This window comes from Emydura macquarii, unplaced genomic scaffold (assembly GCF_026122565.2).
Source record: "Emydura macquarii macquarii isolate MOO-44397 ecotype Brisbane River unplaced genomic scaffold, CSIRO-AGI_Emac_v2 contig_1790, whole genome shotgun sequence".
Classification (NCBI taxonomy): Eukaryota; Metazoa; Chordata; order Testudines; family Chelidae; genus Emydura; species Emydura macquarii.
The window spans coordinates 28,749,933-28,774,712 of NW_027131927.1; the positions used below are offsets into that span (position 1 = coordinate 28,749,933).

Sequence of the window (24,780 nt, forward strand, 5' to 3'; positions counted from 1 at the left end):
GTCTCCAGGTGGATTTTCTGCTACTGTGAATATGTGGCAGAGCCTATTCCATAGATGCTGAGTGAATCTGGCCCTTAGTTTGTCTTTTCTGTCCTGTGTAATTTGTTCCTCTTTCCCCAGGGTAATTTTAATTGTGAGATTATTGTGCTCATAAAATGGATATTGCCCTGCATCTTTGAACTTTTCCCGTATTTCTGATGCTACACCTCTGAACATTCAGCACTGGCGGTGGTGGATTAACAGTAGTTCTCTGGTGTACAGAACCAGGTGGGGGCTCTTTCCCCAGCTAGACCGAGCAGCTGATAGTGGCATAGCAGAGCCAGGAGAGGAGCAGTGGATGGCACACTTCATGACTAATTGCTGCTGGAAAAACCAGAATTAGAATCCAGGGAGAGATGGAGGAGAGAGAGGTAGCGCTGTCTCCATTTCCAACCATTCAAACAGAGTAATGTTATAGCCCAAAGAACTGAGGAGAGCAGTAGATAACATGTCTCAGGGACAAGTAAAAAGGAATGAGGATAACAAGAAAATACCTTGGACTCAGGTGGCTCCTGTCCTGGCTCTTCTTCAGGGCTTATCGAAATGTCACATTAGGAGAGGGTGATTGGCCATCGTAACTCAGCACCTCTTGCACATGGTAGACATTTAGTTAGCAAACTGAACACACTAGCAGATTGCCTTTGAGGAGCATTCAGAGTGTATGGGCTGACCGAGAGCAAGACCGAGTAGCATGGAGGAGGGCAGATTGCACCTCCAGCTCCAGAAAGGAGAGGTAAGACTGTGTCAGTAGCGAAGAGCAGCTTAAAAGTAAGTGTGACCCAGGCTCTTTGGAAAAGGGAAAATAAAATGCATCTGTGGGCAATAAAATATATACATGTTGTCATTTTCTATGGATCACACCTATTATTGGAATAAAGGAGTTTCAGAAACATCAAAAAGGTGATTTGCTTACAAATTTGGTGCTCATGTTTCTATATAATATTTTTCTTTCTTACTCTGCCCCAAATGTATCACATTCAATTCTAGAGTCATATTGTCAACTGATGTAATTTAACATAACTCAGTTGACAGGACTTAAGGATCTGACCCCTTATGCTTTTGTTCCAAGTTGCGGAGAACTTAGAAACTGGTTCGATACCTTGTAATAAAGAAGAAACAAGAGTCTGATGGTTTAAAGAAATATAATTGCAGTACATTATTTTGCAGCTCCTCAAGACAACTCTAAACCTAATTCTTTAAGGCTCCAATTGTGAAAAATGATATAACCGGAAATTTACAACACAGTGCAATTACTATTACCATAAATACCTTAAAGAAATTGGTATAATGATGATAACCTTTGCTTTAAAGTTTATGTGTTGGTGTCAGTTCATTACTTTGCAGTTATAAGGACCTTTTCAGTATTAGCAATGATTAGACCCATAATGGTCACTTTGGCTAAGTCCCGTAAGTCTGAATAACGAATCCAAACCTGAGGGTCAAAACTTTCCTACTCAGTTCCCAGTAACCACCTTGGTTCTTTCCTGTAAGATTCACTGCTGTGCCCTAAGCCACTTCTGTGCATGATCACAGGTTCACATTTTCCTATCACTGTCTTCGAGGAATATCCCTCAAGTCTTTGTCACATCACGTTCCCAAGAAATCCACCCTCTGCAAGACTTGGCAGCATCCCTTTTACCTTTAAAGATCCATATTTGGGTCCATCTGTCTCTTTCTCAGATGTAAGAGATCTCTCTTTTCATTTCTGTCAGCATATCAAGTGCTTTGGTGCTTATAACCTCACAGATTACATTGTGCACCAGTGTCGATGAGAATTGAAAATGGGGAGGCACCAGCAATCCAGCCTAGAGAAAGATTTACTGCAATGAATCTTTAAAGGCAAGTGGGAGCTCTGTCTCTGAAAGGGGCACAAAGTTGGAGGTTGGACTGATGTAGTTTTGGATGTGGCCTATGAAGAATTATTAAGCTTGGGCCATAAAATCAATAGCTGACTAACTAGAGCAGGACTGATCACGTGAGGTGCTGAGCTACACTCAGCTCTCTTTCAAGTAAATGGGAGTTGAGAGCTCAGCACTTTGAAGGATTTGTCCCACCACACTAAATTTGTCAGACAAATGGATTCTGTCTTTTCTGTCCCTGAAAATGCTCTTTTAGGATAGGGCACTGGCAAATAATTGGTTTAAACCAGGAAACTGGGGAAAATAAAATAATTATTAGAATACGCTGATGAAAATTACTGAAAAATGTTTAGCAATTTCATAAAAGTTTTGCAGTAATATCATCTATTTAATTTTAATGAAAGGAAGTAAAATAAAACAAAAAAAACCTATGTACTATTGTCTTGGCTACCTCAAACTAACACTGAAGCTTCTGAATCTGGGAATTCAATTTCTTGGTTTAGCAATGAAAATTACATTTTTGTGTAGCAAACAAAGAAGAGGAATTCCCAGATTCAGATGTTTCAGTCTCTGTCCGAGGTAAACTGTCCAGTCCAGTTCTCCGTCTCTTGATCTGGCTAGCTAAAGTGCAACTTCGACAACTGAACTCAGTGACTACAGTGACTCAAGTAAAAATATTTCCACATGAACAAAGGTGGAAGGACCATTTGATCTAATGCATGGCAATGTGGAGAAAGTTCATAAAGATGGCAAAGAGATTCTTAGATGCAGAAATTGCAAAGAAAAAGTGAGTTGGAAGGCAGACCATATGAGAAAACATTTTGCAAAATGCAGTGGAAAGAACAAAGAGACTTTGGTTAAACCTATATGAGTATTAGAATCAGACTCTGAGAATGAAGGTGTTGATAATACTGCATTGCTATTGCCTTGTACATCAAAAGAAAGGCTGATCCAGGTCAGCCAAAAACAATGAGGAGGAAGTATCACAGTTTTTCAACCTCAAATTCTGGTTCCAGGTTATGGGCTTTAGTTGAGAGCGATGCATTCGCTCTTGGGAAAGCTAGCAAGTCTGTAACGTTCATTTTGTAGAGGAAATAAGCATAAAATGTTTCTTTGGAAAGGCTCCCCTGGGTAACCAACAGGAGCAGTACATTTTCTGAATTTATAGTTGTTTATTGTTTTAATTATTGTGATCCAAGGTTGGAATTAGATTAGATACTGAGGAACAGAAATCAGTGTCATTTTGTGGAGTATAACTGTTAAGTGCAAAGTGCTGAAAGCAATTTGCTCCGGGTGATGATATGTCAGATGTTTTCAGATGAATATCATCAAGAAAAATGTTGATTACTACAAGCAGCCAAACAGGCATAGATTGCACTGATTCATGCTGTTTGTTGGATTAAAGAGATACAGTACATAAATGATCCTGTAATTATTTTTCAGGGTAAATCTGTGTCCAGGCATACTTGTTCTAGGATTAGAACTAATTTTTTTCCAACTAAATGATTTCAAGGACTTACTGCGAAGAATATTAAGCTGTAATTTTTTATACAGCTCTGTGAACTACCAATGTATATCACAATTGGGGGGGGACTATATGCAGTGATTTGTAGGTGCAGAAACAGGGAAACCCTTCTCCTAAACTGTAGCATCTCTTCCTTGGCTCTATTCTGTACTTTCCAGCAAGGAACTGTATTTTCCTCTGCACTTTTTTTTCTTTTTTCTGCAGTTAGCCTGGTCATTTGCTAACTGTATTATGACATATTATATATCTTAGTTCACAACCTGAAGGCCTTTTTTTGTGGCTGTTTCCCTCTAGGAGTTTCGCAGATAAATCACTGATTGTATGCTGCACCATTATATAAACCATACTCAGTTTTCAACTTGCATTTTTAATATTACCCAACAAGTAAATAAAAGGGAAGTTGAAGAAGGCTTGATGCCTTGCAGTTGTTGTTCTTGTTACTGAAAAATCTATGGAGTTAAATGCTCTGAGGGACCGAACAACAAATTATGTTATAGCAGGGGTGGCCAAACCATGGCTCATGAGCCACATGCGGCTCTTTTTACAATTAAAGTAATGGAGCCCCTGTGGGCCCCTCCTTTCCCCTCCTCCCCGTTCTCCGCCTATCAGACTGGTGTGGGGAGCTCGGAGCTTCTCCCCTGTGGCAGGTTGGTGGGACTAGAAGATTCTGCCCAGCCGGGAGGGAGGTTTGGGGGGTCAGTAAATTTGGCCACCCCTATTATATATCACATGTAGTTTCCACTGTGAAAAGAGGAGTTGCAAAGAGTTGTAGCAATAGAGTGGGACTACAGTCCAACTTTTCACACTCACTCATCAGAGGCAGCTTTTAACCATCTGGAAATAGTAATGAATACCGTATTGGTCAGAACCCCCCCTTTTTTTTTTAATTCCGGGTTTTTCTTTTTCTTTCACCTTTCTACTGTCATATGCTCTGTATTCTGAGTACAGCTTTGTGCCTGGCTGGAATAATATTGCTTGCCAGCTTACAATCAAAGAGAGTACTGAGAAAAACAGCTGAGCTGTATTAGGCAACCACGGTCTGGACTGCATTTCTTAACTGCTGAATAACACATCACAGGTGCAGGATTAGCCCAGCATACGGTGCTATGTTTTGTTAGTGGAACCCCCTAGCAGCTCTGTACCTCTTCACATGACTCTCATCCAGGGGGAATCTGGCATCGATATAACAAGCCTACGGAAATTGAATGTAAGGAAAAGGGTCAGCTTTTTCTCTTACAAAACACTGATTAAAAAAAGAATAATTTAAGCTGAATTCTAAAGAGGTTTTCAGAGTTTGGCCACTTTTTGAAAAAGGAAAAAAGTTCAGTGGTTTTTGACAAAAGGTCAAACATGGAAACACATGACTGGAGAATGCAGCTTAGTTTAACTGGTGTGTAGATGCAGAGCAATCCCATGGAGCAAAGAATAGACGGGCATTTATTATATATGTATTTCTACAACTTTCTCTTAGTTCCTCTGCTAACTTTCCCCAAGAGAATTATATTAATAATATCAGAAGTATTTTTCAGAATCCAAATCTGTTAGTTCTGTGGTGAAGTATTTCTGAGAGCTTAAATGACCTTCATTCTGAATTTTAGTGTACTTTCTTAGGATACATGTCAGACCAATAAGAATTCATAAACATTCAGTAACAAGGTTAACCATCCACGCTTTTATTAGCACAGTTTGTGAAAAGGGGGTGAGATAAATTCAAAGAAAGAATATTATAAAAATCACAGAGAGTGATGCCTTTCACTTGCTGATACAGAAGAGTCCATGTAAGGGATTTTTAGAAGACATAACTGGAACCAGGTTGGCAAGAAATGAAATATTATTGTCTTTGTTCTTCAGAAACTTGCTTTTTCATTCATTTTGTTATCAATTTCTGTTTTTGAAAACTTAAAAACCTTTCTAACATGAGAGGATGTATTAATAGTAATTCTTAGCTGTTGCAGTGCTGTGATAGTTTGTATTTTGTTGATGCATTATAGTATTTGGAATTATATTTAGCTATAGTAATGGGTGAATTTAACAGTGTTTTCTATTTTAAAGGAACATTATCATTACAACGTGTGTGCAGAGAAGGGGGAATATGTCTGGAAAATAAAATATATATTAAAAGTTACCTAACCTGTTTCATAATAATACTATAAATGATTAAACCTTAGATAATTTTACAGTTTTATTTTTTTTTCTCCCTTTAAACTGCCTGCATTTATTGTGCATTTCTATATGGCTGGATAATGAAAAAAGATCAGTCTTATAACTTTTGTTTATGATCTTTTTTTAGTAGTAGTAATAATGATAAGAAACTATGACTTAACATTTCTAAATTGCCTTTTATTCATAAATCTCAAAATCCTTACAAAGATGAAGTAAAATTTATTTATTTCCATGTTCCAGATATGGAAACTGAGGGACAGAGTGCTCTTACTTACCCAAAGAATCAGTGGCAGAGATGAGTTGAACTCAAAACTCCTGACTCTCAATTAAGTGCTTTAATCATTGAAATAGTGAAGCTGATCTGAGCGTGCTATGTACACCTGGACTCTGATATTCTGCTCTCCACCGATATGTATAAAGAGGCAAGATGTGCATAGAATACTCATATCAAGTGACTCATTTCAAAGAATGACTTAGTAGAAATTGATTAAAACCGAAGCGAAAAAGACCATGCTATTTTAAGTTTTTAAATGAAGTGGGAGTCTGAACTAGTGTCTGTGGCAGTTCTGCTCATGTAAGAAGAGCAGAATGTGGGACTTAGCATAGCATTCAGACCTGACATTTGCTGCACAGTCCTAGAATTTTCTGTTGCACAAAGTCAAGTAGGCATCTATCAAGATTTGTAGAGCTGAATTATGATATTTGGATTCATGCTGGTTATGTTTGGAAGGAGATCCATGTACTTTTGTCCATATCATTCTCCATTTGGCCATTACTCTGGAATTTTGGGAGGAAAGTGTCAAATTGCATGGAAATATTAAGGAAATATCAATATCATGTTTATCATATCATATTTAAATAAACCAACATTATAGAAAAGATCAGCAAAAGCAGTCAAAAAACCCTCAGCCTTTTTTTATTACAACTCCCGATGAAATTATTCCCAGCATTGGAAGGACTCATCCTTGTTGTATCTTGGCACCATGTACATTTTGTCCTCATGACTTTCAAAGAATATTTGCATCAGAACATAAGTTAGAACCTTTTCATTGCTATATGGAGTCTTACAAATTAGTTCTAACTTCAAGTGCTTAAGAAAGCATTGTATAAAATACAAATAAAAAATTATTAGAGACAAATCAATAGAGAAGGGGAATGATCATTCTTCTAATGAAGTCAGTTGCAAAACTTTCATTAACTTCATTGTGAACAAGATTGGTCCCCACATATATTAGTGTAATATAATATATGTTATCTTTCTATTGACTTTGATGTTTGACATACTCTACTATATCTATGTTGGGTTTGGGTTGGTGGTCCCTCTTCCCTGTCTCTATGATCTGGGAGCAGAATATTACACTAATTAATTAGGACTTCTATTACCACCATGGAATATGTATGTATTAATATACGCATGTATTAATATAACCATTCTATAGAACACTGAGGCACATATATATGACATGACCTGCACAAGTTCTCACTTTCTGGTCCTTATGCAGTAGCACAATGCTTAAAATGACTGCATTCCCAGTGGTACAGAGGAACAGTCAAATTCCCTCAGAAGCTGTTGCCATTGAAATTTAACTTTAAGAAAAATCTAAATTTGGGGCTTTATAATTAGTTGGCCATGTCTTATCAAATAGAATAAGGCATAATTGAAACTCATGGAACAATCATACCTCTTGACCTTTAATGATGTCCTTCAAGATAGTTTCGTGCTCCATTCTGTCTAGACTGCTTTATGGGTAGAAGTTTTGAATCCCTTTGCAGTTTGCTTTCTTTTTCTTAATATCAGGGGGTGAAAATGCTGCTACACTGTATACCTCAAAAGACTGGCATTACTTTAAAAAAAAAAAAAACCCTGTAAAACAGACAGTTGATACAGCATCTTCCACTAAATAAAACCAGAACATAACCATGGCAGTCTGCCAAAAGGGCTAGTTGATTCCTTGGTGTTACTGTCAGAAGATGCAGGGCTGAATGTGCTTCCACTCCAGCACAGCCGAACTGAACAGAGGCACTAAGAATTTCAAACACAGAAATGCTTTTAGACTGTTTGAACGCTTCTAGCAAATTATACCCCTGCTGTCTGTGGTCAGAATTGATTATAGTTGTTTCATGTGTGCAATTAATTTTGGTGTGTAATAGATCAGCTTTCCCCACAGTTGAAATGTAATGTGTAACTGCTTCCTGTTAAATAGAGTAAGTCAGTGGCACTTTGAATTCACCCATCTTTTCAGCCAGAGATACATTTTGTACCTCAACACCCACTGACTACTTAAAGATTCTTTTCCTTGTTTGCTATTTTCACACCTGCAGTTCAAAGGATTCTTATAGCAGGAGACAAGAAAATGAGACTTTTATTGCATGTCAAAAAGTAACATCCCTGTTCAGCATGTGTGTGGTTAGCCCAACAGGAGCAGTAGTTAGTTCAATTCACTCCCTACTTGGGCACCTAAACAGTACAAGAATTTATACTGTTAATTATTCAGTTATTTAAAATACTGACTTGCTAGTTGGCCTGGTGACTTGGCAGAGTGGCCTTTGCTTCAGGGTAGTTAACATTCTTGCAGATGGTTGAGCAGCTAATTCAGTAATATATGGAAGTCTCAGCACGTCACAGAAGTCCACGAGATTTTTAATAACTCATCACATTGTATTGGCGCGCTCTGTGGAAAGATGAACTGATCCACCCACAGGTGGATCAAGGCTATGTACAGGTTCAAGGCTATGTACAGACACTACAACTCAAGTCGGTTTAAGTTATGTCACTCGGGTGTGAATAAACCACCCCTCTTAGCGTTGTAAGTTACACCAACCTAAGCTCTGGTGTGAACAGTGGTATGTCGGTGGGAGAGCTTCTCCTGCCGACATAGCTACCGCTGCTCATGGGGGCTGGAGTGATTAAGTTGATGGGAGAGCTCTCCTCTCGGCTTAGAGCATCTGCATTAGCAGCACTGCAGCTGTGCTGCTGTAAGCCCTATAGTGTAGCCATAGTCTCAGTCATCAAGGGAAGAGAATCTGAAAATGCTAAAGAATAGAGGGTTTGGGAAAGATTCAGGATGAATTAATCAGTGAGCCAAATTTCAGAAATTTCCTCTACATTTGTAATGTCAGTTGTACGCATATAAACACTCGCATGCACAGAGGACACAATTTATGTAAACTAAGGCAGCGTGTATTTAAATTCTGCATGCATGGATTTAGCAGGTGGTGTGGGATTCATTGGAAAATATGTCAATATGAGAGATGAGATGAAACTACTCATGTCATGAAGCTGAAAAAGGAATATATGGAATATAAATCTGGTTCTAAAAGTCCTAGTTACTCAGTGGTGCAGAGTGAACTGATTTAAAATTTTTATTAAAGCTAATGTTAAAATGATCTAATATACAGTTTAAAGAAAAAGGTTCTATACATCTGGGTATAATGCTTAAATTATCCAAAAATACAAAAGTTTGGTTTTAAGTCATAAAATATATAGAGTATATAATCTGAAATATTTTAAATTTAGGTTAATACATTTAATAATACAGTTTAAGTATTAGCATCCAGATATTCAGATACCTCACTCATAAAAAAAGTTATACTAGGGGTAGCCTGCGGAAAGCAAATATAGCAATGAGTGTAGATTGTCCCTCAGTAATTGAGTCCAACAACATGAGTTGCCGCATCAGCTGAGCGTAGCGCTGACTGATTCTGCATTCTTGCAACACTCGGTCATTACTGGGATCCAGTGCGCCCAGGACTCCGACGATCAGTGTATGTGTTTGAACCTCGTAACCTCTACCTCTCAAGGCATCGGCCAGAGGAGCATATTTCTCCATCTTTCGAGCTCAGTCATCGTGGAAGGCCAGGGTCCTGTTTTCAAAATGAACTCTGTATTAGTTCTAGCCATGAACAGCTAAAACAAAGTTAGTTGGAAGGGCAGTGACAATTATGAATAATATTCAGACAGTGTTTCATAAGGTTGGCTTATACATGCTGTAATTTTATTTTAATATAATCTCTGCTTTTTGGGGGAAAAAATACCAGTTGATATTTTGAATTGTAGTTAGTGTTTTGTCCTGAATACTAGTGAGATGGTCCTGGATCACTTTTTATTGAAAAAGGCAAGAAGAGCTGTGATAATATATCAGTTGTATGTAATAAGAGCACAGGTTCAAGGTCGTGTATTACTTTTATTCTCAGATATCATTGTCTTAACGCCTCTGCCAATTGGTATATCATCATCTGAAATGATAATCAGTAAAATGTTGCGTTGTGCTTGTTGCAATCTTTGATGTTTCCTTAAGATCAGATTTCAAAGCATAATTTAGTAGCAAGAGCACTGGGTTGCATTGTTTCTTGTCTATATTTTCTTCACATGCTGGTATTCAGAATAGTTGTCAGGACTCTGCTTGAAGTGATACTTATTTAATCTGGAGATAATGGCATTCAGTATTTGCTATGTGACCCTGCCAAAACACTGGGAAAGGCTTCAGGAGTTGCAGCTTGAAAATAGAAATAATTACAGCTTCTTCTTCAAGTGACGGTCTCTATGCGTATTCCACTGTGGGTGCATATGGCACTCCATGCTACTGGGATCAGAAGACTCTTGCTAGCAGTGTCCATTGATCTGTGTCTGTGCCCTTCTCCTCCTCTTGCTCCAAACTGCGGGAGTAAGGGGCGGTACAGGCCAACTGCCTCTCTAGTTCCTTCCTGTTGCCCATGATCTGAGACAGCCTGTCTGTGTCTGCAGCATTAGCTACCTTCTTCAACATTTTACCTGTAAATAATTGTGAATACTCTTTTTTTGTGTGTGCTCTTTTTTAGATAGTTTTAACTAGTTTCTTAGTATTTAGCTAGTCAGGATAAGTTTAGGGCTTGAGGGTCCGTGCCCTCAGCCCATACAGGGTGACTAATATGCCCAAGATCCTGGGTTTCAGGAACTGTCTCTCCTGTGCCCTGGCCTTCCCAGTCAACAACAACTACCCAAAGTGTCTAAATTGCCTCAGGGAAACTCACGTCCCCTCTAAGTGTAACGTTTGTTGATCCTTCCCTAAGAGGACTCACCAAGCCTGTGCCTGTAGGCTCCAAAGATTTCTTATGAATCATGCCCCAGTCTGACTCGGGTTGGGCAGACTCTCCTGTATGACAGGCAGAGGCATGGAGAAGCTTGCTTTCAAGCATGGTGACTTCCGATTATGGGGATGATAGGAATATAGCGAGAATTGCCTCCACACAGGGACATCAAGAGGATCGCAAACACTTTCATAAGAGATGAGAGAAATCTCCACCTTCCTCCACTTCCAAGAAGATGACTTCTTCTCTGACACCATCAAAGTCAGATGAGATTCTGCACCCCACAACAGGAGGCTCAGGAGTACACAAGGGGCACAGTACCAATCTCCCAGCTCTGAAAAGCAAAAGTGCTCCAAGACCAGCACCATCTGAACAAGTGGAACTGTCTACGATACCATAAAAAGAGAAGCACCGAGTGCCTCCTACATCAATGGTATTGTCGCAAAGTAATAAGGAATCACTGATACTGATTGGGAGACCTCAGCAGGAGGTACTGACAGCAACCTCAACCCTTATCAATCTCCCAGGCTCTCTGAGAAGCTGCGTGAACACAGAAAAGTTCATTTCAGTTCCCATTGTGATATAGTAAGGGCAGAGGGCAGTAGGAGAGTGGTTTATTGCTCTGCCATGATGGAAATGCCAAGTTAGCCAAATCACATGGATCTCACTCCTAACACCTTTCCTTTCAGTCTTAGAGGGCCACTTTGGCTAGTCCAGGGATCAAGTCACTCTCCCAGAGAAGGGGGCCATAGTGAAGAATGTTGTCAGGGCTGCTGGAAGCCGGTCACATGTTGGCTCTCTCCCTCTGCAGCCGGGAGTTGTATGCTCGTGAGACTGTGTTCCAGGCATCCATGTACCAGTCCATACACATGGCAATACACTTCTGCTCTGAGTTATCCAGCGAGCTGCCCGGCTTCCCAATGCACTTCCGGAAACTCTTGTCAGTCATCCACTGCAGCAGCTCCTGCGCGTTGGCCATGGCGATCTGCACCTTCACCTAAGGGAGGTATGTAAGCCACAGAATGCTCAGGGCTCTGTTCCCTGCAGACTAGCCAGAGTCATTTGAGGGCAATTAGGAGCATCTGAGGCCAATTACAGCCCAGCCAGGTGGCTGATAAAAACCTCTGCTCCAGACAGATGGGGGATGAGCTGGAGGTGGAGGAGAAGAGTGTTGTGCGGAGGAGCAGAGAGGAATTTGGAGAAAGATACTGGGCCCAGGAGGGAAAAAGCTTGCTTAAGCAGAACTGAGTTACTCCCCAGACACGGGCCTGAGTAAGGAAGCCCAGGCAAGGCACTAGGAGCCGAAAGGACAGAGGCGGGAAATTAGCCCAAAGGAAAATATTGCAGCCGTGAATACAGCACCAGCAGCACATAGCTGCTATTCATAGGGGCCCCTGGGCTGGGATCCAGAGGAGCAGGCGGGCCTGGGTCTCTACCCTCTTCCCCTGTCCATGGGACCACGCCAGAGGGACTGTTTCCCTCCCCCAGGGAGATGGGGTAACTGGTGACGCCCTGGCCCATTACAAGAGGCAAAAGTGCAAGACCCATTAGGGCAAAGCTGCCTATTTGCCACACCATGCAGACTATACAGATTATTGGGGCAACGCTGGACTCTATCAGTGCCAAAGCATACCTTCCTCAGGACAGATTCCAGTCTATAAAGGAGCTTGTCACTCAGCTCCAACTGAGACTGCAGGCATCAATCCATTCATGTATTATCCTTTTAGGTCACATGGCTTCCTGTATCTATGTGACATCTTTCACCAGACCCTGCCTTTGTTGCCTCCTGGATTGGCTTCAGACGGTGTACATGCCAGACAGATATAGTATGGACAACTAGTTTTGCTCCCCCAAACAGTGCAGGCTTCGATAGCCTGGTGGGAGAACAGCGAGCAAATGTGAATGGTGGTCCCCTTCATTTCCCTACCACTGCCCAAGAAGACATTAATCACTGATGCCTCCTTGTTAGGGTGAGGCATACATCTGTACAAACATACACTGCAAGGGACATGGACTCCTGAATGCATAGAAACCTCCAAGAACTACATGCAGTATACAAGGCCTGCAAGCAATTCCTATGATTCAGATGAACCCTGCATAGTCAAGTAATGTCAGACAACATGACAATATCAGCAAAGGAGAGTGAGATCCACCCCGCTATGTGTAAAGGTGGTCAATCTTTGGAATTTGGATAGTCATTGAACATAGAAAGGATGTGTTCAGAAGTGGCTCAGGCCATTCTTAATAATAGTAGGAAGGAGTTCATTAGAAAGTGCTACACCGCTAAGTGGAAAAGGTTCTTTGTCTTGTGTCAGCATCATCAAGAAACCCCAGAGGACTCTGACCTCCCCACCATTTTGGAATATTTTCTTTCCTTAAAGACTTCAGATCTTTCACTTAGCTCCCTATGGGTATACTTAGTGCCTATCATTGCCTGTCATTTTCCAATTGGCAACCACTCCATCTTCCTGTGACTGTTGGTTTTCGAAAGATCTGGTCATAGCTTTCCTTCCTGTTACAAAACCTACTTCACCCTAGGACCTCAGTCTGGTCCTCTCAGGATTAACAAGGCCTCTGTTCAAACCTGGCATCATGCTCTTTGACCCACTTATCTATAAACATTGCCTTGCTGGGAGTGGGAGGTCCTTATGGTTGATGCTCCGTACAAGACAAAGTGGTGGTCTGTGGGGAACTTGCTTCTGATGATGAGCTTGATGGGGCTGGAGGGTTGTTTGAAGGCCAGAAGAGGGGTTCAGAAAAGATTTCAAGATATGGTCCCCAACAAACATGGGTTGTAACTGTTTGGTGATAATCCATATGGAAGTAGTCCCCTCAGGACACACCAACTCAAAGTAGCACTAGACCCTTCCAGAACAACAAGGCAAAACCTACAGACACATCTCCACTGCTACGATGATCAATACACCCCACAACATGTCTTTCAAGATCTATGGGTCCTACAGATGAATCTCATTAGTAGTTCTGTGGTTTTACTGTTACCTCTTTACTTCTTTATACACTCTATCAGGCTGTGTTGAAGCATACTTTATTACAACTTTCTTTAAGGGCTGCATTATCATCACTGACTATTTGCCCAAAAAAAAAAAAAATCCTGTGGAAATTCTGTTATCTGATGACTGACTGTAAAGTGCAATGAGTTAACAGTTAACAATTTCCCTTTCCCATAAAACAATCATTTCAGTACTGTAATTTTAGCCTGTTCAGATGTAATCATTCTGCAGTTCATGCAGTAGAGGCGTTAGGTGATTTTTCATATTTTAATAAAAATAGACATTTTATAACAATGAAGTTGAACAATAATTTAGCAAGTGAATGGGCAAGTGCAGGATTTAGAAATGTCAGAAATTGTGTGTTATATTTCTTGAGCCCTAAATTAATTCATCAGATTGCCTAGGTTTATTTTTACATTTTGATTGAAAATTACAGATTGCAAGGTATTGATTGTTACTCATATTTATGTATTTCTGCCTAAATTTGTCTTATGTCCCATCTAATGTATGGGCAGGATAGGTATTTCACCATATCCAGCATTGTAAAATTGCCCAGATGTACCTGTTCTGGAATATTAAACACAGGCCAGTGCTAAAGACAGGATGCTGTACTGTTTATTTGGTCTGGTATGGCAAAACCTATATGGATGATACTGTGGTGATGAGGAACAACCTACATACCTGGATAGATAGACAAGAGGCATCCTCATTCATTTCTTCTCTCCTTGATGCACAGGCTCTATTTTTTCACAGTTGACATGGTGCAGAAATCAAACACTTGTGCAAGGACTAGTACTAATAATTCATTCTTGGGCCACTGGATGGCTCAGGAATTGGAATAAGGTAATAGAATACACAGCTTTTCACCTCCTACATGACCTGATCTGTTTGAATCAGAGTAGTGCCCAAAAGTAATTAACATCTGATGACTGTTGGCCCGTGTGAAACGAGTTGCTGGTTTCTTTCCAGATCCTAGCACAGAAAATTCTGTCCACATCACATAACTACTGCTACTGTTGTCATAAATTGGAGTCCTTATTGGCAGCTTCAGCAGAGAGCCTGCGGTTTGAATGAGCATGAGAAGATGTTCCCTCCAGCTCAAGTTTTAGGCATATTGAAGGGTCAATACAGATATGTTTATATGGCTGATGTATCTTTTCTGTGCCCAGCTTACTTCTTTCTTTAGGACTGTTAAGCGACCACATTTCACAAGAATTAAGTTCACTTATCTTCCCCTCCACCCAAAAAAGGGAGAGGGGTCAAAAGCACTGTTTATACCAAGAGCATAATACATCCAGGATTGTATACTGATAGGATCACATACCCACCAAGCAATTGGTCTATGTGTGCAGGCCTTGAAGTAGATGTGGGCTTGCCACAGGGAAAGTGTGTGAGGGGATTTAACCCTGGTTGGTGGTAGGGGTTGGAGTGGTTTACAGTGGGAGGTACAGGAAAATTCAGCAGCTAGGAGGAGAGACAAAATGGGAGTGGTTATTTCTAAGAGGTGCAGGAGGATCTGTTATTTAATATCTAAGAGGGAGCCTGGGGCTAGGAGTACTTGTTCTTCTGAAGGATGCCCTCCCATGAAATGTTCCCCCTTCTATTGGTCCCCCATGGATGGTTTTCCAGTCTCTTTTCCCTCTGCCTCCAGATGTTTGCACTGATTCTCTCCCAGTGCCCACAAAGATTATCTTGGGATATGCGCTTATTAGGTTTGGGGCACTCCAGATTGGGTCAGTGTACACAAGACCAGTGTACACAAACTGCATTCATAGTTGCTAACATATGAAAAAAAATGTATCAGGGACAATTCTCCAAATTAGCTGAGGGTCATGATGGTCTCCTGATAGTGGAAAGTTGTGTGCACATTCTGGTTAATTTCAGGTTAGTTATTTCTTTATTAGCAGGAGATGGGAAAGAAAGACAAAAATTAACTAAAATTTACCAGAATGCAAATAAAATCCTCTAGTGGTCCCCAGGCCTTCAGCTATTTTGAATAATCCTTTCATGAAAGAGAATCTTCCTCCTTTCTTTCCCCACATGGTCTTCTCCTCCTGTCCCTTGCTGCTATGGATTTCCATTTTCCTTGGCTTGCTCTGTCATCTCTGCCCCAGTGGCTTTCCCTAGCTCTCTCCTCATGGATTTCCCCTCCTTTGCTAATACCACTGACCTCTGACCACAGGCAGGCTGCTCTCTCAGTTGCTCAGCCGCCCCCTCTGTTGGTCCTTGCCAGTTGCCTGTCAGCTGAAAAGCAGCTAGCTTCCATTTTGGACACCACTACATCTCTGCAGCTGTTGCTAGAGCTGAGCTGTGCTGTGCTCAGCTCAGTAGGAGTGAGAAGACTTTAGCCAACTACCTGCAGCAGACTGAGGCAACCAGTAGAGTATGAGAGGAGCAGTTGAGTTAAAATAGGTGTTTACCTAGTGCAACACAGTCCAGAAAATACAATCCAGGGCTACAGTTCCCTGGGAGGGTTTCCAGAACCTGAGATTCTTCTAGCCAAACTGGGAATATTGACAGATACACCTTTTGCATCCCACAAAATGCAAGGGGGAAGCACTGCAATGGGGAGACTGCACTGCACAGATGCAGAAAGAGCTAGAATCACTAGGCCAACAGGGATGTATTATGGCATGGTGGCAGATTTCTGGTTAGGAGGGGGTTGGCCATCCGATTGATATATTTAAACTCAAAATATATATTTGTTAAAAATAAGAGTATTGATCTCCTTATAATCCAGGCAGCCTCCAGAAAGTCAAGACATCTAGTCACCTTAGCAATTAGGTGTTCCTGCTACGTTTATTGGATGTGGAATCATTCAACAGGAATCGCAATGGTGAAGTGAGGCAATATCCTTGGAGCATGGTGATATGAGGCCCAATTTATAGGAGCCTCCAAATTTGGAACCACAAAGCATTAAGCTACAAGGATCTGCCATCAGAAATGTGAAAGCTCTACTATGTGTCTGTCTACTTCACTATGGTGTAAATGAGTGGGCGCTCAGCTCGCACTACAGAGAGCAAGCAGAGGGAGAACTGATCACCACCTGTGCACGAAGACCTGGTGGCGATTTGGAACCAATAGACTTCATGTAATAAGCAGCAGGAAAGTGATGCTGGGAACCTCCCAGTCCCAACATCAAATGGGAGCTGGGAAAGAAGTTGAGTGGGAGAAGTAAGAGGAGTCTCTGAGTACTCTGCAGTCAAGCTGAGAGAAGGAGGAGTCTTAACCCAAGAGAGAGGGAGAATGAGCAGTCTCCCCTTCTTAAGAGCTAAGACTGTAGTATCCTTCCTACTAACAGCCAAGAAGTTGGAGACTGGAAGGAAAGAGAGAATGGAGGAAGAAAGTCTTTCTTTCAGAAGCCCTGACATTTTCATGGATCAGCTTCGATTTAATCTTAAATTTCTCCGGTCACTTTAAGCATATTTCACTTCAGTTATTGGTCATTAAACTACAGAGGGTTTTGGTCTGATTCGAAATGAAAGATGAGTCCAAGCCAAAACCCCAGATCTATGTGCCGACCCTCAAACTTTGACGATGTAGATGTGCACGTTGGTCTTGTCCCTCTTCTGTGAGGCCAAACCTAAACTCTGAATTCATATGCCTGTTAATTTTGGGTTTGGATTTCAGATCCTTTCTTTGTGTCTCAGGTCCACCTCTAAATAAACATCCAAAGAATGCATTGATGCAGGTGGATGCTGGATTCACTGTGAATTCTACAGTAGCTGTTCTAGATCAGAACCGACTGGTGTTATACTGTATTGATGTCTGCACACCAGTCTGCCCAGTGGACTGTCTTCAGATATTTGTGAGAAAGGAAAGAAATCTGGTTGCATTTATAGTGAAGAAGGCATTTTACTTGTCTAAATTTGATAGCTTCAGAGACATGATATTTAATTGTTCCATCCTCATTATTTAGGTTAGACTTAGAACATAACAATTTTATCATTTTTGCCATAGCAAAGCCCCGGCTGGCTAGTAAATAGCTTTGGTTACATTCAGAAAATGTCATGGTTGATTAAAACAGAGCCTAGTGTTTTCACTCAGTATCACTGTTAATATTTTCATTTAGCTTTGCTTCCCTATGAGCCAGATGTCTGAAAATATTGGACTGGAACATTTTTAAAAGTTCATTCCTTATCCACAAATAACAGTGTAATATAGTCAGAAAACCTGCTTGTTGAAAGAGGACTTCATTTAAAAATCTGTGTTCTAGTGACTCACAAAGTGAGTTGATGTTAATTTGTTGCACATAGGCTGAATTTAAAAATATACTAAATACAACTGTAATCCTTTTAGAGAAATAGAAGCAAATCCTAATGCAAATACAATTTATTTTAAAAAATACTTATAATTAATCATAGCTATGGGAAAGTAGAGAATATATCAGATGCAGTGAATTCTTTCTGTAAATTAATTTTAATTTCTGATTTTGCTACGATTAAAAAAAAGTAAAAGCAACTATGGGGCTGAGGGGAAGCCAGACATATTGTGCACCAAATGTAAATGTTTTAGGTTATGGATGCTTCACAATGATTTTTCGGTTTGACTTTCAGAAGTGCTGAGTATTCAAAACTCTCATGGGTTTCAGTGGGGTGTGGGGGTGTTGAGCTTCTCCGAAGATCAGCCTATTAATGTATATTCTATGTGCTTTATAATGTACATTCTGTGGGCTTTTGTTCATATTTCATATGCATTATATTGGTGGTATTATTCAAATCTTTTTCATGATGGGGATAGTTTGATATTTTCTGCCATGGTCATTGGAGGTGAAATTGGAATGGAAGGGCTATAATCTCCCCAAATCTAATAGTTTTCGCTCTAGATCAGTGGTTCTCAGGCACTTTACTTATCAGGTCACACTTTTATCAAAGCTGATGAGCTCACACCCCTTTTTCCAAGTTTGCTGGAGATAATGTTCATTTATATCACCTATTAATGAATTAAGAGAATACTAAAGCTTGTACAGTTATCAGAGCTGTTATCTGGACAGGTTTCATTGAGATGGAAAAGCTGAAGTCTGCATGCAGAGCTTATCCAAATGCAGAGAAATTCATCCAGTCTGAAACCCGAGAGCGACTTGTGAATCCCATGAGGAGAGTGGGGCTAAAAGGGAAAAAGGCTAAGGGGATAACCCGATAGTTCCTGTCTTCCTAGCCTTTTACCCCTTCAGCCTCTGCCATCCTATTCTGACCCTACCACCCCCTTGCCATCAAAGTGCTGAGGCGGCTGCTTTCCTCCACCACTTCTGCTTTCTCACCAGTTCTTTGCCCAGCAGCTCCACACTGGCTGGGCACCAGTGGAGGGAGCAGAGGAGGAAAGCTACTCTCCCTGGCCTGTCCTCAATTACATCTCAGCTGTAAATGGTTAGGAATAGTCACTGCAGAGGAAACTATGCTCATTCATACAGATCTGCTGGATGCATGAGAAAAAGAGTTTAGTTGGATGTGGAGAAATAGGCTGGGCATCAAAAATATGAAAATGCAAATTGTTTTTAAAGATTGTAAATAAACAAGTAAGATAAGAATTTTGTGGTTTATCCAGATGCTGTCTAAGCCCCACAGTTTGAGAGAGCTGGCTCTGGATGACATTTGAAAGAGATAATGGGGGGTGAAGTGGGGGCGAAATGAAAAGGGAGAAACTGCCAATGATTGTTTTAGAGCCAAGCTAATTTTTTGTCCTTAAGACTGAAATTCTAGTATACATTAGTTTTAAGTGCTGTGTAAGTAATACTGAAAAAAAGAGAGAGAAAATCGTTTGAACCCACCCTCCAAGAAGACAGAGCCCTAAATCACCTCATGCTTGCTGGTTTGAGATGGGATTAATAATCTCCTTAAGGCTTGAATTGTTCATCCTAAAGTGCATTCCTACGTTATAGTTTCTTTATAAAACTGGCACTTATATTCAAAGTAATATTTGCTTACTTCAGTGACAAAAATTTGTTTTAATTGAAGTGGCAACATAGTTTTGGGAGAGAACGTTGGATTCTTGCCATTTAATAAACTATTACTAAAATTACTGGACCAAGCCTTGCCCCCTGTTACAACTGTGCAATCCTGCTGAATATAGTTTGCCCTACAGCTGAGGGAAAAGTATAAAGACAAGGAGATAGCAAAGGTGTAACCAAGGTTGGATTTCGGACTACAGAATATGCTACTGGTAATGATTCATGAAAGTTTGATTCTCCGCTCCCACTTGAGGTTGTATGGATGGCTGTTAAGAAATTTATAAAATTAGCAAATTTGATATCGAATCCTTGAGACACAATAAACATAAAACCCCACAATGACATTTTAGAGTCACCTTTCAGCTTAAAACTGCACTTTAATCTCCAATACGAAATAAAGAACTGGCTAAAATTTTTTAGGGTAAAAAAAAAAAATTGAGACATGTTCAGAGTCTTGCATCTCTTCCCCTTCCCCCCACTTGGAAACTTACATTTCTTCTTTCTTTTGTAGCCAATGGTCTAGACAAAATGTATTTGCGGAGTTCTGGAAAGTTGAACTTGGAGAACAGAAAGGAAGATGGTGAGAGTACGGCACCTGCTCCTCCCCAGAAGCCATTGCAGTGTCACTGCAATCACCACTGTCCGGAGGACTCAATCGACAGCACCTGCAGGTGGATGGAACAGCTCGTATTTCAGATATTCGGGCGGGGGGGGGGGGGGCCATGTACAATGGTCAATATTTTAAAACTTGGGTGCCTCAAGTTCGGCATCTAAATCTCTTTAGGCACCTTTAAAACAAGCAGTTGTAAAATTAAATGGGAGTGGTAGGTGCTCAGCTGCTCTGAAAATCAGACCATTTTTATTCAAGTGCCTAAATATAGATTTAGGTGCTTAACCTGATTCATTCAAGTTTGAAAATTTAGGCCAATACTTGTCTTAATCATTTGCATATGAAACATAGCTGAACTATGAATAGTTATCAAAAAGTACAGGCCATATCTTATGTACAAATGAAGAGATTATATGTATACACACACACACATACACATTATAGGAAGTCCCCTGTGGGATATGTATAAAATGTTTAATTAAATCCTTTGAGACTTGTAAAAATGATTTTTATTGGTGCTTACATTGTAAATGGGAAATGCTGTTTTGTTGTTCTCAAGGTGGAGTTTTAAATATCGGTTTCCTTTTTGCGGTCTTCCTTCCTTTTGTAGTTTTGATTACAGATTCCTGATAAACTTCTCCTAATTCATCATCTTGGATTCTTCTCAGAATGTTGCAAGTGTGTGAGGGGCCCTTGTCGATCTCTCTGATGGGGTGAGCAAGATGCATTTGCCTCTTCCCCCATATGTTCATCTGTGCACAGGCCACTCTCAATGGCAGTTGTTGCTACATTCAGTGGAGTGCAGACACTGCTACCTCTCCTGGGAAGCAAAACTCCAAAAAGGGGCAGGGGCGTGTTCTCCCTCGGCCCTGGCCTCCAGAACGAGGCCAACACATTGGGGACATGGAGCAATATAACTTACTCTAATGGATGGAGCAAATTGTTCTCCTCCTGTGCATAAAGAACAGCATTAGAGAAACTGTGCTTCTTCTCGGAGTAGTGGAATGCACTGACCCTTTGGAGGGTTAGTGACTAAATAATGGCACAGTCTAGCCTGAGATATCTGCATGCTTTGCCTTTCTTGTAGCAACATGAGGGGGAAATGTTTCTCTCAGATTGGTGTGGTGAATTTCAACTCCGTTATTCTGTTTTCCCTGTATATGTGGAACAGTTCTGCGTCTGTAGGGAAAGGAGATACTGAAGATTTTGCTATTCAGTGTTAAGCTCCTACAGCTTTTATGCTGTCATCAAAATGCAATGGAGTTTTTTGTATGCAATAATTGTAGAACTGGGACATAGGTATAATTACTGCACGTGGACATTCCAGTTAGGTATGTAGTTCAATCTGGGGAGGTTAGAGGGAGTCTGATATTTTAACAGTACTGGGCTACTTTTCAAGGAGAAGTGTTATAAAAGGGCAGGGTGCGAGGAATCTTCAAGGTTGTTCAAGATGTTGATAGAGGATATTTTAAAACACACTTGCTTCTTAGTTCAACACTACTCTGCACAGCCTGCAGTTTCAAGACCTGTCAAATTTTAAATCGCCAAAGTTTTGCTAAAAGCCTTGGCTATGGATAATATTTTTCTTTCCCAATTTCATCTCTTCCTCCAAGTCCTGACGCTCTGTCCAGAAGCAGCATTTTTAACCACTGTTGCATGGTATTTTGTTTTAAGGGTTTAAAACGCCACTCTCTGCCACCAATTTGCAGGTTCTCCTCTGTGTGAATCAGGCATTTCCTGTTAATGCCTAAGGAGAGCCAGTGTTTTTCATATGCCAACTTTCACAGCAGAGGACTTGTAATCAGTAGCTGAAATGTTGCAGATGATTAGAAAATTAGAAAACACTGAAGTGTCCCCCTTAGAAACAGGATTCAATTGGCTGGTATAAGCATCCCAGCTAGCTAGACATATAACCTACCACCAAGCTAACACCTCATTAGCTGTGTAATGTGAAGTTTCTGAGTGCTCGTCTACACTTAAAACACTACAGAGGCACCAGATGTGCTGCTGTCATGCTTCAGTGTAGGCACAACCGACACCGATGGAAGTGATTCTCCTGTTACTGTAGGTAATCCATCTCCCTGAGAGGCAGTAGCTAGATCAACAAAAGAATTCTTCCACCGATCTAGCACGGTCTACGTGGGGACTTAGATCGGCTTCACAATGCCTCTCAAGGGACTGAATTTATCAAACCCTTGGCCAACATAGTTAAATCGGCCTAACTTTCTAGTGTTGACCAGCCTATGGCGATGTCTACACTTAAAACACTACAGTGACACAGCTGTAGCACTGCGATATAGGTACTCGTTACATCAACAGGAGGGGTTCTCCTATCCTAGGAGTTAATCCATTTCCCCAAGAGGCAGTGGTGAAATCGATGGAAGAATTCTTTCTTCGGTTGACCTAGCACCGTCTCAACCGGGGTTAGGTCATCATAGCTGCGTCTCTCGAGGGTGTGAATTTTTCACATCCCTGAGACAGAGGTAGGCCAATGTAAATTTTCAGTGTAGACCAGCTCTTGGAGGTATTTTTAAAATAGTGCTCAGGAGCCATGAGCACAAATCCCAGTAACAGACATCAGGATTTATTCAGAGCCTGTCCATGTGACACTTTTAAAACATATCCCCTTAGTTTTAAATCCTACACTGTAGCTGTTTTCATCTATGTGTTCCTAAAGCTAACCACATACAGTTTTTTTTTTTTAAAAGTAAAATGCAAAAGCCTGATGTCATTTCAGTCTAAATGAGAGGGGAAATTAAGGTTAAATTTATGTTCTGTTAACATGGTTCTCACATTGTTAAACACCCCGGTCACAAAAGTCATGCTTATTGGAGTCACACATCTCTGGAGCTTTATTTCCAGTTTTGAGTAAGGCATCAGGTGTTTAGCTTAAACTGGAATTTACCTCACAAAATCTTATTCTCTCTCCAGCCCAGCACAAAACCTTCACCCCCAGAAAGCTTTCATTTTTGCCCACCAGTTGCCTTTTCATATGTCATCTGAAGACAGTACTCCTTGTTAATTTCAGACTGTGCAATGGCATAAAAAGAAAAAATTGCTGAGCCAGTACCTGGAAAATAGAAGTTTGTACCATATTTCTGTACTATATATATTTTTTAAAGGGTACCCTGTGATTTATCAGCAATAAAGTAAAAATGTAATTCAAAGGGGCCACTTTCCAAATACAATTTGAAAGGACCTTTTTCAAGAATGACTATTTTATATTTGTATAGCTGCCATCATTGTAGAATGTAGGTGCTATGATAAACTCCAGATGACATTGATTTTCCTTCTATTTGCAGAGTCCAGTTAATTTTAAATATTTTTTCTTTCTAAAGTCTTCAGTACATAATACAGAATTAAGGAAAAGAGATGTAAAGGGACCTCTGTACTAAGAGGGGTGCCCAGCCTCCGAAGTTGGAAAGGATGAGTGAGGGATATTAGAAAGAAGGTGGGTGAGGATAATATCTCCTATTGGACTAACCTCTGTTGGTGAAAGAGAGAAGTTTTCAAGCTACACAGAGTTCTTCAGATCTGTCCTGATACTCAGGTAGAGGAGATACAGCTGAGAGAGGTTGCTAGGTAACCAGTCAGCTGACTGTGTTGTAATCAGTTCTCAGGAGATTCGGCCAAGCTTACCTTGCTAAACTGGGACTCCTTTCACTTTGGGACCCTCATACCACAGAGCCTTTTATTTTCCCCATTTACTATCATCTGAATTACTGTTTGTGCATTGCAATGCCTTAAAACAATGAGGAACTTTCATTCTGCTTCTCTACAAATGATTTTTCTCCTTATCAGAGTTCAAATTAAGTTGATTCCGCTGTATTTGTGTGATGTGTAGATGAGCTGATCCTGGTAAAATCTTCTTTCAATAGCGCAGTTAATTATCTCCACTCTCTCCCTAATCACTGAATGGGTTCCTACCTTTTATGAAATCCATCTCAGTCTCTCAGCAGCGCTATCAATCTGTTAGGTCATTGGCTGCCTTCAGGTCTCATGAGTTATGAGATTTCATTGTGCACAGAGTTGGAGCAGTGTATTTTAGGGCACCCCTGACCCAACAAAGCAAGTGAAATTTCATTAGACCAGCTGGCCAGAGTCCAGCAAAATTTCAGGCTTGAAACCCCTCTTGTTGGAACACTACCAAAGGCAGGGGACCTTTCACGGGTCAGGGAACAGATTTTCTGAAAGTTCAGTGAGAAAGCATTTCCAGGTGTATTCAAATTAAGAGCACAGCCCTCTAGCAATTACAGTGAGGTATAGTATTGAATTTCCTTCTGAAAAAAGCAACCAGATTCCCTGCCAGAAAATGTTGGTCCACTTTCATAGGTATTAACTTTGGGTGGTATGACACTACCAACTGCCAACTAGCTGTACTGTTATCCCTCTGGAAGTTTGTATAAAAATGAGGACATCTTGTGGCCATTTAGAAACCCCTCCAGGATTGTATTTCTTATAAATTTTGCAGAGCCTATATGGCTACTTCCATTTCATGTCCATATTCCAAAAGTAAGTGTGATTCAAATCCATCAACAACCTGCTGCGTTCATAATAGC

At 40.6% G+C, this 24,780-nt stretch overlaps 1 protein-coding gene and 1 pseudogene across 1 annotated transcript in view; one reads left to right on the forward strand and one right to left on the reverse strand.

The window, feature by feature from the left end:
- Positions 1–24,780, forward strand: part of BMPR1B (bone morphogenetic protein receptor type 1B) — a 376,117-nt gene that overhangs the window by 320,791 nt on the left and 30,546 nt on the right. The window contains exon 5 of the mRNA XM_067557217.1: positions 20,123–20,282. Within this exon, the coding sequence (XP_067413318.1) occupies positions 20,123–20,282 (160 nt within the window). The remainder of the gene's footprint in view (positions 1–20,122; positions 20,283–24,780) is intronic.
- LOC137159049 (mitochondrial import inner membrane translocase subunit Tim13 pseudogene) lies at positions 11,273–14,378 on the reverse strand (annotated as a pseudogene).